This window comes from Taudactylus pleione, unplaced genomic scaffold, assembly GCF_031769625.1.
Source record: "Taudactylus pleione unplaced genomic scaffold, aTauple2 ptg000560l, whole genome shotgun sequence".
Classification (NCBI taxonomy): domain Eukaryota; kingdom Metazoa; phylum Chordata; class Amphibia; order Anura; family Myobatrachidae; genus Taudactylus; species Taudactylus pleione.
The window spans coordinates 365,209-381,133 of NW_028284962.1; the positions used below are offsets into that span (position 1 = coordinate 365,209).

Below are 15,925 nucleotides of genomic sequence, written 5' to 3' on the forward strand. Positions count from 1 at the left end.
GTGTGTGTGTGTGTGTGTGTATGTATGTATATATATATATATATATATATATATTTTACACCCACTATGTATGTATATTTTTGTGTCTATACATATATATCCGATCAACCATAGAAAACATCTGCCTAATATTGTGTAGGTCCCCCTCATACTGCCAAAACAGGCATAGATTCCACAAGACCTCTGAAGTTGTCCTGTGGTATTTGGCACCAAGACATTAGTAGCAGATCCTTTTAAGGCCTATAAGTTGCAATGTGGGGCCTCCGTGGCTCGGACTTGTTTTTCCAGCACATCCCACAGATGCTCAACCAGATTGAGATCTGTGGAATTTGGAAGCCAAGTCAACACCTTGATCTTTATGTTCCTCAAACAATTCCTGAATATTTTTTGCAGTGTGGCAGGGCGTATAATCCTGTTGAAAGGTGCCACTGCCATCAGGGAATACCGTTACCTTGTAGGTGTGTACTTACTCTGCAGCAATGTTTAGGTAGGTGCTACGTGTCAAAGTAACATCCGCATGAATGCCAGGTTCCACGGTTTCCCAGCAGAACATTGTCCAGAGCATCACACTGCCTCCACCTATATGCCTTCTTCCCATAGTGCATCTTAGTGCCAATTCTTCCCCAGGTAAATGACACACACGCACCTAGCCATCTGCATGATATAACAGAAAATGTGAATCATCAGACCAAACCACCTTCTTCCATTGCTACATGGTCCAGTTCTAACGCTTGTGTGCCCATTGTAAGCAGGAGTCAGCATGGGCACTGACCAGTCTGCGGCTACGCGAAGCAGTGTGTGTTCTGATACGTTTCTATCATAGTCAGAATCTTCTGTGGGACTGGACCAGATGGGCTAGCCTTCACTCCCCACATGCATAAATGAGTCTTGGGTGCCCAAGAACATGTTGCTGGTTCACCATTTTTCCTTACTTGGACCACCTTTGGTAGGTACTAACCACTGCGTACCGGAACACCCCACAAGATCTGCCGTTTTGTAGATTCTTTGATCCAGTTGCATAGACTTCACAATTAGGCCCTTGCCAAAATTGCTCAGATCCTTTCATTTGCCCATTTTTCCTGCTTCCAACTTCATGAACTGTTCACTTGCTGCCTAATATATCCAACCCCTTGACAGGTGCCATTATAACAAGATAATCAATGTTATTCACTTCACCTGTCAATGGTTTTAATGTTATGGCTGATCGGTGTATATACATTGTGTATGTGTATCAATGTCACAATTTTTCCACCAATATGACAGTTAAGAATTTGTGAGGGCATTGGGAAATGAGGTGGTAATAAGGAGTGTTACCATCACACAAAGGACAGTTATTTTAACAGTCTGCTGCAGTGGTTCCCAAACTTTCTCAGATGGAGGCACCTTTAGGGCATCCATAATTTTTTTTTTTTTTTTTTTTTAAGGCACCCCTAAGCCAAAATAATTATTGAGCAGTCCAGTTTTTTTAAGTAGTTTGGTCTTAATAACGTGAATAGTATTTAAAAAGGAAATAGAAAAACTGTGCTATTCTTACCCATTGTCCTCTCCACGTCTCTCTCCCTTTGACCCCTCTCCATGTCTCTCCCTTTGATCCCTTCATGTCTCTCCTCCTTTGCCCCCCCCACCCTTAACCTGTAGTTGTGATCATCATGGCTGTCCTGCATCATCACTCCTCATATCAGATCAGACACCTCCTGTTTGATCTCCCACAATGCACTGTTGCAGTACCCCATTCAGCAATAAGCAGCCTCAGGATTCACTGCCTTTTGGTTTACAGTGACAGCTCTTCCCCCAGCTCATCGCAACCCCTGCCGCTGCTCTACTCCACACTGCCAACCCCTCTCCCACCAGTGCAAAAAGTCCAAAGTGGGTGCCGTGGGTGGATGGCCCAACGGCAGTCAGCTGGACGGGCCATGCTCTGCCTCTCTAATCAGCCAGTGGCCAATTACACAGCACCATGCTGTGCTGCTGACACTGACAGATTGACTGAGCCATGCGGCCACGCCACCCTCCTCCACTTACTGTCGTTTCACCTCCTGCACCTCAATGTGAGGCCTGATTGACGTAGTCGCAGGTAGTGTCAAAGCATGGAGATCCATGTAATATGTTATGTTAGATGCTGCTATAGCTGGATGCTACGTATGTTTTACACTGGGGTGTGGTAGAAGGGTGTATTGAGGACCAAGGTAGTTATTACATGGTTATAAATATTTAAAATAAAGATAAAGTGCATAAGAGTTATACACTTTTTTTTAATGTACAGGTCTTAAGCACTTTATCTTTTTATTTAAAATCTCTATAACAATGTAATATCATTACCATGGTCCTCAATACACCCACCACACACCGGTGATAAATATAGTCGGCAACCGTGTTCGCACTGATGTGCTATAACGTATCTTCTTACCCACATATAGCTGTAAGGCGGAATAAAAGGACCTGGGTACCTCAGTCTGCACTCCGTCAATCAGCTAGTGGTCACGGGCTGATTCTGAATTGGATGCAAGTATAAGGATGTCTGTGAGTATCCATCCATCTACTGTACATGCATCCGAGTCAGTCCACTCACTGTTTTTCTGTCAGCAGCCATAATCATTATGGGGTCCAGCATACTCCTGTTTTGGGGCCCCCCATCCCTCCCTGATAGGTGCAGGCCGGTGAATCATCAGCTCATACCCTCTGTGTCAATCTACAGCCTCATTCCCACTGTATCTCTCGAGCCTCAGTCCTGCTGTGTCTCTTCAGCACCTTCCCTGCTGTGTCACTCCTGCCCCATCTGTGTCTTCAGCACCATCCACCCAGTGTTTCATCTCTCGCCTGTGTCTGTCGGCATCATCCCACCTCTGTATCTCCCAGTCTCGCCTGCCCCATTTGGTGTCTCCCCTGCCCAGTTTTGTGCCTCTAAGCCAAAAGTCTCACACCCCACCCCTGTGCCTCTAAGCCAAAAGTCTCACAAATATCTGCTGCACCAGTTTGCTTACTCAAGACAGTCGGATTGATTTAAAGCAATTTTGAAAAGTGTGGGTTTATATAGGTAGGAGATAGTGGGGGAAAAAAAATGTGTGTAGTAGAAGATCCCATAGAAAGTTAATATGATAAAGGTCAAATGCAACAAAGAATTGGAAGAATTAAGGCAACATTTTATTGTAAAGGTTGATGTGGAGGATAGAATGGTGGGTTATGAATAGTATGGGTTTCAGACTTTTTTTTTTTTTTCTTTTAATGCTGGTAAGCAGCCAATTTAACTACATTTGTGACAAATGGGGCACAATGCCAGTGTGTGAATTTTGGAAAGATAGGTCAATCTGACTTTGTCTGCTATTCCATTACAGGTACCCCCTTCCCAAAGAATTTCCTACAGGTTGTGAAAAAGATACTGTCCAGACTTTTCCGGGTATTTGTCCATGTCTACATCCATCATTTCGATAGAATCATCCAAATGGGAGCAGAGGCTCATGTGAACACCTGCTACAAGCACTTTTATTACTTTGTCACAGAGTTTAATCTGATTGACACCAAAGAGCTAGAGCCGCTGGTAAGTTTCCAAGTGCTTTCTCCCCTCCTGTCTTGGCACTAAACGCCAACATTTGTTAGTACTTAATGGACCGTTTTATAGAGGTACAAATTGAAACAGTAGCTATGAACAGACCTAGCGCAAGAAGAACTGCAGTCTACAGGGTATCAAAGTGCTCCTCCATCACAAAAATATAGGAAATATAAAAAATGTACATACCTTGTATGTCACTCTATAAACAGATGGAAAGCTAAGATAAGGATGCTGTGGAGAGGCAATTTATGAAATCCAACAAGTGTGCACTGCTAAATGCCTTTTCCTCTCCTATTGGCACCCCTCGTGGGGGGGAGGGAGAGAGAGAGATATTGAAGAGGCGTAATGTTCAAAACTTTATGGGGGGAATTTAATTGTATCTGGGCATTTGTAGCTCCCATCTAAAGTGATTCATTACTTATCACTGATTATTTTTTGCTCACAGCCTGAGGTGTGAGGGGAAATATGCCCAAAGTAGTGCTTTTGGGTGGCTTAAATGTCTCTTTTGTTAGGATAAGCCACTTTGTGACTAATCCCATGCATTTTGGGCACGACATCCGCAATAGTGATGGGTACACAAAAACACTTTAGACTGGAGCTGCGGCTGTGATAAAACAATTGCATTTCCCCCTAAATTTTAATCTTAGTCCGGTCTCCGTCCACTTTGGTGCTACCGCTTTTAGTAAAATAAAGCTTTTTATTGTGCACCTAATGAATCCTAAGTGCTGGACATGGGGCAGACTTTATTACATGTGGTAATTTAGAGTTCACTCTAGCTCCGGCGGCAGACAGGGCGCCGGAGCTAGAGAGGACACTTCCGTGTGTGCGCCAAAAAGGGGCGTGTCTATAAGACTTGTCCCCTTTTCGTCACTCATGGGGCGTGCCCGGCACTTACGGACATGCCAGGCAGCCCGCAAGCGCTGCCAACAGGGAAAATAGATGCCGGGCACAAGCCTCATGTTACTAAAAACCACACTGCCTATGGAAGTGGTCAGAGGATTAAAACAAAAGTTGTATTAGACCAGTGGTGTCAAACTCTGAACCTTCATCTTTTGTGGGACTACATATCTCAGCATGCCCTGATAGCAAAACTGTGGCACTGCCTGCTGGGATGTGTAGTTCAACTGCAGCTGGAGGGCCCGAGTTAGACACCATTGGATTAGATAATCTGCTAAAATGTGAAAGTGCTGCTACAGCACGCCATGGACTTTGTGATTTAGCTGCACCAAACACTAATCCGAAGTACCTAAAACTATTGGTGAACTAAATAGCAGAATTAAGGAAAAAGTATACAATCTAAGGTAAAAAGGAGGTCAGATTTGAGTGACTTGGGTGATGCATCTTTATGCTTTATCTGCGACTTTAGTCTTTTTGATGCAAAGGAATTAGTATGATCTTAAGTACCTAGTACACAATATGTAAACTAAGATGCAAAATTTATGAAAAAAATACCACAAATGAGGAAATTATACCAAGATGCATTGCATTGGGATCTGGTATCAACAGCGCTCATAATGTGTGATCATTCATTTAAAATCTCATTTTACATTATTACTACACAGATTACTTACATTATTACTACACATTCTGAACCAGTGTTCCTATCCCTGCTGTGCCTGGAAATGGCGGCGCGTGTATACGCTGCGGCTGCACTTACCGTTGGTGCCGGTGATGGCGATTCCTATGGTCCGGGTGTCCGTGTGTTGCGCGCTCCGGATGTGGTGTGGTTGTTCCTGTTCCTGCTTGTCGGAGTCCTGTGTGGTGACGGCGGCTGGTGTGGGATCACATACCCCCGCGAGGTGCTCCTTGGTCTCCGCCTGACTGGAGTTTGGAGTGGAGTGGCAGGTTCCGGAGCTGGTGGAGTGGAGCCGCTTGCAGGAGCTGTTGGGTCCGGCGCAGAGGCTGTGCAGGTCTCTGAGGGAGGTACAGCCCCGGGTAACCCCTCAGCCACAGGCATTGTGGGTGGAGCGGGGGTGGCTGGGATTGCTGCCGCTTCTGGAGCTTGTGTGTCTGCTGCCCCTGGAGTTACTGTGCCTGCAAGCGTGGCGGCCCTGGATGGGTCTGTCGCAGCTGGGGTGGTGAGTGGTGGCTGGTCTGGAGACTGGAGTTGTGAGAAGAGCCATGTGCACGGCAATGGAAGTAGAGATTATGGGGGTGGGCAGCGCTCTGGAGGGGGGCATTTCTGGAGACTCGGTTATCCCTGGAGACGCAGGCAGGGTTGGAAGAGGCATCGGAGGAGGGAGAGGAGGCAAAAAAGGGGTAAACGAGCTGGTACTAGAGCCAGGCTCAATTTATGTTTTATCAAACCCCCTTTGCCTAGCTTATTTCTAGCAAATGTTCAGTCCCTGACTAGTAAACTGGACGAATTACATGCAGTTCTTTCATACATGAAGCATCTGGAGTCCTGCTCTGTATTAATTTTTACCGAGACTTGGCTAAATGACTTAGTTCTGGATACTGCGGTCTCTTTTGGAAACAGGATTCTGTTCAGAGCAGACAGAACTTCTTCATCAGGGAAAAGTAGGGGTGGGGGGCTGTGTTTGTATGTCCTGCGTACCTGGTGTATTGATGCTATCTGTATTGGTAATCATTGCTCAGTGGATATTGAATATCTGTCTGTCAAATGTAGACCCTTTTATTTGCCCAGAGAAGTTTCGGTGGCAATTATCATTGCCGTTTATATTCCCCCTCAGGCTAATGTGACAATTGCCCTGGGAATTCTTTACGAGGAAATTGCGAAATTACAATCTGTGTATGTTGAGGCAGTTTTCATTATAGCAGGTGATTTCAATCAAGCTGACCTGAGGAAAGTATTGCCTAAGTTATATAAAAATGTATCGGCTCCAACTAGGGGCATGCGTACCTTGGACCAGGTGTATACAAACCTCAAGTCAGCTTATGAAACTGTTGTTTGCCCCCATATTGGCAGATCCGATCATATGTCCCTGTTTCTCATACCTGTTTACAGGTCATTAGTTAGGAGAGTGCGACCGGTCAGACGTCTGGTAACTATATGGCCGGAGGACGCACTGACTAGATTACAGGATATGTTGGAATTCACAAACTGGGATTTGTTTATTGATGAGAGTAGGGTAAATGGTGATATAGATATTGACTCTCTAGCATCATTGATATTAGGTTACATCGGTTGCTGTACGGATAGTGTTACAGTAACAAAGAGTATTAAAATATTTCCCAACGTGAAGCCTTGGTTGAACGGGGAAGTTCGATCTCTACTCAAGGCTCGTGATAGAGCGTTTAAATCTGGTGATTTAGAAATGTTGAAATCTTCCAGGTGTGAATTGCAGAAAGGTATTAGGAGGGCTAAAATTAGTTACTCCGCAAAGATTGAAGCTAGAAGTCATGATAACAGGAATCCGAGAAGCCTGTGGCAGATGATCCAGGATATTACTGGTTGTAAAATAAAAAAGGAGGTGATTAGCAATGACAATAATCTATTAGCTGAAGATTTGAACCTGTTCTACTCTAGGTTTGATCAAGAGAATAGTTTTTCTGTTACGCCCCAAATTCCCCGGGTGGGGGAGTCTCCTCTTATGTTGGAGGAGTATGATGTGATTAAATGTCTACGTCGGGTTGATTTGTGTAAATCAGCCGGCCCGGATGGGATTAGCGGTAAAGTCCTCAAGGGGTGTGCAGACCAGTTAAGTTGGATATTAACGGTCTTATTTAATTTGTCCCTTTTTAATTGTGTAGTGCCGAGATGTTTTAAGAAGGCAAATATTGTTCCAGTTCCAAAAAAGGGGGTAGTAAAATGCCTTAATGATTATCGCCCAATTGCACTAACTTCATTGATAATGAAATGCTTTGAAAGGCTGGTATTAGGACATATTCAATCTTTTTTCCCAGTAGATTTTGATCCTTTTCAGTTTGCATATAGGAAAAATCGTTGCACTGATGATGCGGTACTTACAGCACTTCACTCTATTTTAGCTCATTTGGAAGTGAGGGATTCTTATGTTCGGATACTCTTTGTTGATTTTAGTTCTGCTTTTAATACGGTTATTCCCATCTCACTAACATCTAAGTTGTTTGACTTGGGGTTAAGTGGGTCTATTTGTAACTGGGTTTTAAACTTTTTAACTGATAGACCACAAGTAGTTAGAATTGGAGGTGCTGTGTCGGGGGAAGTGTTGATTAAGACTGGTGTTCCCCAGGGTTGTGTTCTCAGCCCCCTATTATACGCGCTATTTACCCACGACTGCATGTCGACTTCTGATTCTGTGAAAATCATCAAATTTGCTGATGATATTGCAGTCGTTGGGTTAATTAGCAGGAATGATGAGTCCCATTATAGGAAAGAGATCAAAAATTTGGTTTCTTGGAGTGGTGATAATCACTTGCTCCTAAATGGTGACAAGACAAAAGAACTGGTAATTGATTTTCGTAGGAGATGTTTAGAGCAGAAATTGCCAGTGTCTATTAACAACCAGGATGTTGATATAGTTGAGTCTTTTAAATTTCTGGGTATCCAGGTTGCGGCAGATTTGACATGGTCTTTAAATACACTGTCCCTAATTAAAAAGGCGCAACAGCGTTTGTTTTTCCTAAGACGTTTGAGGGCCTCGGGAGTTAGCAAAGTAACTATGCTAAACTTTTACAGATGCTCAATTGAGAGCATTCTGACGTTTGGTATCATTATCTGGTATGGCAACTGCACAGCGAGTGAAAGAAGTGCACTGGAACGGGTTGTTAGGACCGCCAGCAAAATCATTGGCGTGCAGTTGCCAACTATTCATGATGTTTATGGGCTTAGGGTTCTAAAGAGAACCAAAGGTATCATATCGGATCCAAGCCATCCATTTCATGAATTTTTTGATAAGCTCCCATCTTTAAAGCGGTTTAGAGTACTTCGGGCACGTACGAGTCGCTTGAGGGTTAGTTTTCTTCCATCTGCTGTGCGCATGTTGAATGCTATGATTGAATCTCTTTAGTTAATTTTATTATTTTTGTGAAATTGTTTGTGATAACCTTTACCATGGATTGCTATTCACTGTTTTAAAAAAGTGCAATGTAATTTCGTCTGTCAAACTTGTTTTGCTGATGACAACAATAAATACAATACAATACGATTTCTCTTTTTCACACAGTTTTTTCTTTTTATATGCTGGGTGCTGTTTATTGATAAGGAATTCAAACGTTTAGTATTTCATACAGCTCAATTTACTTCCATGGACCTACAAACTATTTTCCTGCTTATTCTTCCCCTTTTTATTTTTTTCTCTTTAATGGCAGTATTGTGTTTGGTGTGCCTGTGGGATGACTTAAATTTTGGACCTTCTTGAGATACTATATACAATCCACGCTTTTATTGGTCGGGCGGACCACCCGGTAAAAATCCCCCACCGCCCGGCAGTTGAGCTGCACTGAGCACTGGGGCGGAACTAGCGGCGGTGCAGCCGGTGCATTGCATCGGGGCCCGCACCCGCCGCTAGTGTCTCCAGGGTCCACAAAGTGTAGGGCAGCCGCAGTGAGTAGCGGTCTGCCCTACACAGAAACACACACAGCTGCCAGCGGCAGCTGTGTGTTATAGCAGCGCAGCCATGCAATGAGAGTCATACAGACTCTGATTGGCTGCTGCGGCCACGGAGGGAGCCGGATGGAGCTCACTCATGAGCTCCCATTCCAGATCCCCCGCAGCGGTTGATGGGAGAGACGTCATGACGTCTCTCCCGTAGTGCAGAGTGGGCCGGGAGCAGCGGACAGTGGCATTTGTCGGCTGGAGTGGGGATCAGTTAAGTTGTCTATTTTTATTTTTTTTGTGTGTATGCGTTACTGTATAAAGGGGGCTGCTACTGGGGGCACTGTATAAAGGGGGCTGCTACTGGGGGCACTGTATAAAGGGGGCTGCTACTGGGGGCACTGTATAAAGGGGGCTGCTACTGGGGCCCTATTTAAGCCTGGGGGCACTACATAAGGGCAAAGCTAAACTACAGGGGGCAATGCATAAAGGGCACAAATACAGGGGGCACTGCATAATGGGCACTTTTGACTGAGAGACAGTGGGGCAGCAATGTTATTATGCATTGCTCTTTTTGTGCATCTTAAATTAACTGATGAAATGTATTTGCAAATATTTTATGTATTCGCTACATCTGTATGGCCTCACATTTATTACTAGATTTGTTTGTCGAATTCGTTAACTGATTTTATACCATCCACAGAAAGAAATGACATTGCGGATGTGCCACTGAGAGGGGACGTCTCAAACTTCACATTTACACCTCTTCTTGTTGCCTATGGAGCCTGTCAGTTAACTGCTGAGTTTTACACCTCTGCCACTAGAGGTACATATGGGAGAAGAGACTGCAGCCTTTTTATGATGCATAGATTGCTGTATGTGACTTTATTTTTTTTTAAATCTATTTTTAATAGCTGACACATCTTTCAAGCTGTGATAATTCCAAACACCCTTCTCTAAAAGTTGTACATTTCTATGTTTCTAGATTTTATTTTTGTATCTCAGACTTCCTTTAGATTGCTCACTCCACATGCAATAATTCTAGGTCTGTAGTGTGCACATCATCTCAGGTTCTCATCCCTACATTTAGGTTTTTTACTTTTCACTGCCAGTCAGACTTGTCACTTTAGCTCTTAAATGCTACTTCTATGTTTGGTCTCTACGTGAAAGCTAAAACTCCTTTTATTTAATTAAAGTGTTTCTCTGTAGAATTTGAAGTGTGCCTTAATTATTGTAGATGGGATCCCCTACATAAATGCACATTTTGTGGTTTTTAATTGTATTTCAACATAAATTTTATTGCACATTTTTTTGGAAACTATTTAATTGTTAAACACACATTTTAGAGTATACACAGATATGTCAAAATTGAAAATGGTTTACTACAAGCTAATATCAAATATCCATACATAAATAACGTATCACAAATAACTATACTGTTCAATGAGCAATGTGTGTGAACAGTAAATGTAGTTTGTGTATGTTTTTAAGAAAAGCAAATTTACATTTGTACTAATTAGCTTTTCTTTTTAGTGCACCTACAATGAAACATTGTGCCTATTTTTGCATATGAAAGTAGTTTCTACCTAATTGAGGGACTAAAGGAATTAGTTATAAAAGCTTGCGAGTAAAGGCTATTCAATATAAGTGCATTCTTCTAATGAATATTCCAAATTGGGGGGGGGGGGATGGTATGCAGGAGGATGTCGATATACTTTTTGATAAAAGACCAGGCAATTGGCTTGCCGCTGCCACCATATACAGATGCGATCACGACAAACGTGCACATGCATCGTGAGATACGATCAAGGCAAACGTACACACTTTGCGGGCACTCTTCCCGTTATGCAATCCGTGATTTTTCACATTCGCAGCAAAGACATATGTGGACACATCTATACATGCCTAGTTTGTGTTCTGCATGTTCTGCATATATGTTTATGCAGTCCATAAGGGGAAGAGAGCTTTTTGTTTTGTTTTTTGTTACTTTGATAACGATTTTGAAGTATTCTTAGTGGGACTAACCTATTTACATATATGCTGAAAGTTCAGCAGGATTTTCAATTAATTCAACATACATGTCTAAACTAGAACCTAGACTTACAAAGTGCCTGCAGAATTTAATGTGTACTTTACAACTATGGGAAGTACAACAGTAAGTCAACATGAATAACATAAGTCAACATAAAATGTGTTTGTATTCTGTTTTCAATAAAAATATCACCTTCACACTATTTTGTAATAACCATTGTAGACTTATCTTTGTAATTCCAGCATACATGTTCATTCTATTACCCAGCCTGCATAGCACATAAAACTGAGTAAGATCACATCATATGTTTCGTTGTTCTACTTGGTTTAGAATAAATGCTGTGAAAGGAGTTACAAATCAACTTTTTGTGGGACCGTTATACAGATGTGTCCTCATACACCGTGGCTTCAGTCTCACCAAACAGCCCCTCTCAGCGCCAGATCCCGGGTCACTTGGCCGTGCATCTTATTCGTTCAGAACATGCGTCTTATTTGCACAAATAAAGCTGGAAGCTGCAAAACTACGTGACTAGGCTGCACTGATTAATGTATGACATTTGTACATATGTGTGAATGAGTCTAAATCTGTATACAAAGTGCTACACCTGCGTCTTTGTGTAAGGTTAAAACTCATTTCTGTGCAGTTAAAGTCGCAGCCCAGCATCTCTAGTACACTCAGTGGTGTTTCACTGCGTCCGCAATGCAAATAAGACACAACATTTAAAGAAAAGGTTGCTGCGCTACACTGCTTCATGAGGCTCAATCGCACAGGGCATCTCGCACCCGTTGGCACATTAGGGCTAGGAGGGCACATCTGTATCTGCAAAAGTATGATGAACAAAGGCTCAAATGTAAAAGAAAAAACAATGCAATAACTTATCTTAAAATTGATATCCACTTCTTCTTTGCAATGAAAGCACAACAGTAGAGAAGGGGAGGATTTCAATTCAAAACAGACACGCAGCTTGGACTCTATAGGGGGAATTTAATTGTTATAGACGCCCCCTCATGGGTGTCTGTATCAATAAGAGCTCTATGGAGCAATTCAATTGTTGATTCATTCAGACGCCTACAGTTGCGGGGTGAGACATTTCTTCTCTAATCCTCCTGAGGTGCAAGAAGAAATGTCCAAAGCCCACTTTTTTTAGGCACCCTAACCACTTTTTTTTTTTTTTAATGGTTTAGCCGCTGCGTGTGCCTAAACCCTGTGATTTGGGGCCATGATGACTGTTAATGGGTGCACGAATGGAGAAACAATTGAATTGCTCCATCAGGCGCCTGTTAGCATAGATGCCCATCTAGGGGGTGGGGAACGTCAATATCAATTGAATTCACCCAATATTCCTGACTTGTCACACTTGTGATTAGCACTGGTGATATTCCTACATACAAAAATGATCTTTATGTAGTACAATGTTTGAATGGGCTTCCTCTCTGTAGTACATCCCTCATTGAATTTAAACTAAATTTTGTAGTTACCATTATATTGATGCTGGTCTGTGCACTTTACCCCCTGCTGTAAACCAGTTGCTGGGAAAATAAAAACACCAAAGATTTGGGAGGCCAAGGCCATGCACACTGTTGTGTGATTTAATTCAAACAAATATTGACCTTAGCTGTTGGATATATTTTGGTGACTACAGATCTTGAGGTATGAAATGACTGTGGCAGATTCTGAAATGAAACAGAATTTTTTTGTGTATCTTCTGGAGAAAGTGGTGCCATGTATTGCCTACATGAATATTTATATTGCAAGCTTTCAAGACTATTTCGCTCTTTGTCAGATATCATGTAATATGCAATCGGAACCATAACATTTATGCCCATAAGTACAAAGCAATGGAATTATTGTTTTGATTCAAATGTGCTGATATGGAGCAGAGATACTAGTTAGCAGATCAGCCACAGAATGTATGCACTGGAGTTGCAGATTCATGTTTCGGTAGGTGAGGACCATTTGGTAGTCTATTGCAATGTTAAACATTGCTTAGATGCTTAGTAGGCTACAGATTTGGCCTAATAAGGAGACCGCTGTTGAATTAAACTTATAACGACACGCAATGGTTGTCCCTGTACATTCCATAGAGCATGGTTTGGAATTTTTGTATCCGATTCTATTCCCTTTACTTTTGCTCTGAAAGCCTTTTTAATACAGTGATAATAAAATGATTTATGCTGTGGCCAATGCTGCAGATATTTGCTACTACAATAATCTGTTCTTCTGAATCTAACTTCTATTAGCATGATGGTTTTTGTTTCTACTGTATGAAAAATGCAGTGGAGCATATAAAGTTTCACCACTTGTAGGATTTTCAGGAAAAGGTACAATGCACTTTATGCTCCTGCATAAAGGGTACGTGTGCATGTTTCATACCACTGCTGGTTCTTTTAGGGTGCTCTGCCACTGGCCAATAAAGAGTAACAGTTTAATATTTCCTGCTTCTGCCATCGACTAACATGGTACAACTAAAGTGCATCATTTCAGAATAAACAAACCTAAATGGACTTTTCAGTTTTTTTTTATAAAGTCTACATTAGTGGTTATGGGGATACTGCTCAAACTATCTTTTAATGTAGGGGCATTCAACATGTAGCCCTCCAGGTGCTCTTGAACTACACATCCCAGCATGCCCTTCCATAGTTTTGCTATTAGGGCATGCTAAATCTGTGGCAGGCCACACTGGTATGTGTATTTCCACATCAGCTAGATGGCCATATATTGAATACATGTTTTTAAATCATAATTCCAGTTTTGTAGAAAGAAAAAAAAAAGAAAAATCAGTGCAGACTGTTTAATATTTGCCTATTGCTACATCATTGTGCAACTTCTGGCTGCTGACATTTGTACATGAAAGTTCAACTTGGTTACTTTTAGGGTCAGGTTCAATTAGGTGTGGGATGTGTCGCACAGTCTCTTCTCCTTGTTCAAGTACCAAGAACTATTCAATAAGAGACATGTGAGCAGCACTTTCAGAGGGTGTTGACTGCAGTCTCATGGCTGCTTGTGTATGGATCGTACTTTACCTTGGAGGTGAGACCATGACTAAATGAATCTGCCCCTTGGTGCAACTTCCACATGTGAAAATATCCATGACCTACAGTGGTGGGTAGCATTCCTCTATGCTGCAGCTTACACCAGAGGTTCCCGAACTCTGCCCTTTATAGTCCACGTGTTAAGGATATCTATGCTTCAGTGCAGGTGACATAATTAGTGCCTCAGTCAATTTGATTTAAACATCTGGACTCAAGCATGGATATCCTTAACCTGGACAATAATGGCAGAGATTGGGTCTACACAATTGGTCAGATAAAGTTGGACAAAACTGGAGTAATGCAAATGATTGTCTTTGGCTTTTAAGCAATATCCCCTTTTAAGTTGTGTGTTTGGATGAGGAAGCACTGACAATAGTGTTTTTGCTTGTAATGGTAACCACTTTTATGTTTTTTCTTTTTTTCTTTTTACATATATATTGCTTATTTCCATTTGTCTTTAAAGCACTTTTATTTAAAAACAAGTATACATTCTTTTCAATATGTAGCTGGTATAATTACGCTAGGGTTTGACTGCATTCAACATTCCATTCTATATGTACAGTAGGCACTGTTTCTCATGTGTAAAAGTGTTAACATATGTCACTAAAATACTTATTTATTTTGATTGTGTCTATCTTCATTCTAATTCATAACCTTCACCTACTTGTGCAACTATATAATAAACAAGTGTTATATTTTCTTATGAGTAAAGTGTTTTTTGTTTTTATTTGCCATCTGAAATACACATTAAACATAACATTAAAACCACCTGCCTAAATTGCGTAGGTTCCCTTCATGCCCCAAAAATGCTCTGACTCGTAGAGGCATGGACTCCACAATACCTCCGAACGTGTCCTGTGGTATTTGGCAATCAGACATTGGTAGCAGATCCTTTAAGCTGCAGGGTGGGGGCCTCCATGGCTCAGACTTGTATTTCCAGCACATCGACAGATACTCGACCAAATTGAGATCTGGGGAATTTGGAGGCCAAGTCAACACCTTGAACTCTTTGTTATGTTCCACAAACCATTCCTGAACAATTTTTGCAGTGTGGCTGAGCACATTATCCTGCTAAAACAGGCCACTCCCAACAGTGCATCCTGATGCCATATTTTCCTCAGGTAAATGATGCACCCAGCTGTCCACAAGATGTAAAAGAAGATGTTATTCATCTTTGAGGCCACCACCTTCTTGCTCCACGGTCCGGTTCTGATGCTCAGGTTTCCATTGTATGCACTTTTGCCAGGTGACAGGGATCAACATGGGCACTGACCGGTCTGCGGTTTTGCAGCCCCATACGCAGCAAGCTGCAATGCACTGTACTGTCACTTTTCTATCATAGCCAGCATTAACTTTTTTAGGATTTGTGCCACAGTAGCTTTTCTGTGGAATCAGACCAGATGGGCTAGCCTTCACTCCTCACAGCATCAATGAGCCTTGGGAGCCAATGACCCTGTTACCAGTTGTCCTTCCTTGAACCACTTTTGGTAGGTACTAACCACTGTATACCAGGAACACCCTACAAGACCTGCTGTTTTGGAGATGCTCTGACCCAGTCATCTAGCCATCACAATTTGGCCCATCAAAGTCGCTCAGATCCTTACACTTGCCCATTTTTCCTGCTTCCAATACATCACCTTCAAGAACTGAGTGGTGCATTTGTAACGAGATGATCAATGTTCTTTACTTCACCGGTTTTAATGTTATGGCTATGGCTGGGTGTAAATTCTGCAGTATTTACTATCTTGTTGGTCTTTGAAGTCCACTCTGTGTAGAGAGCATGGTTCTAGAATAAAATAAAATGTTTGCCTGATGAATGAAGTATCATATTTAGT

General features: G+C 42.1%; 1 protein-coding gene across 4 annotated transcripts in view; it reads left to right on the top strand.

Annotated features, from left to right (window-relative positions):
• MOB3A (MOB kinase activator 3A) overlaps positions 1 to 14,774 on the top strand; it is a 39,854-nt gene extending 25,080 nt beyond the window's left edge. For all 4 annotated transcript variants that reach the window (XM_088452941.1, XM_088452942.1, XM_088452940.1 and 1 more), the window contains 2 exons: positions 3,333 to 3,535; positions 9,730 to 14,774. In XM_088452941.1, the coding sequence (XP_088309067.1) occupies positions 3,333 to 3,535; positions 9,730 to 9,759 (233 nt within the window). In that variant the 3' untranslated portion in view covers positions 9,760 to 14,774. The remainder of the gene's footprint in view (positions 1 to 3,332; positions 3,536 to 9,729) is intronic.
• Positions 14,775 to 15,925: the final 1,151 nt, after the last annotated feature.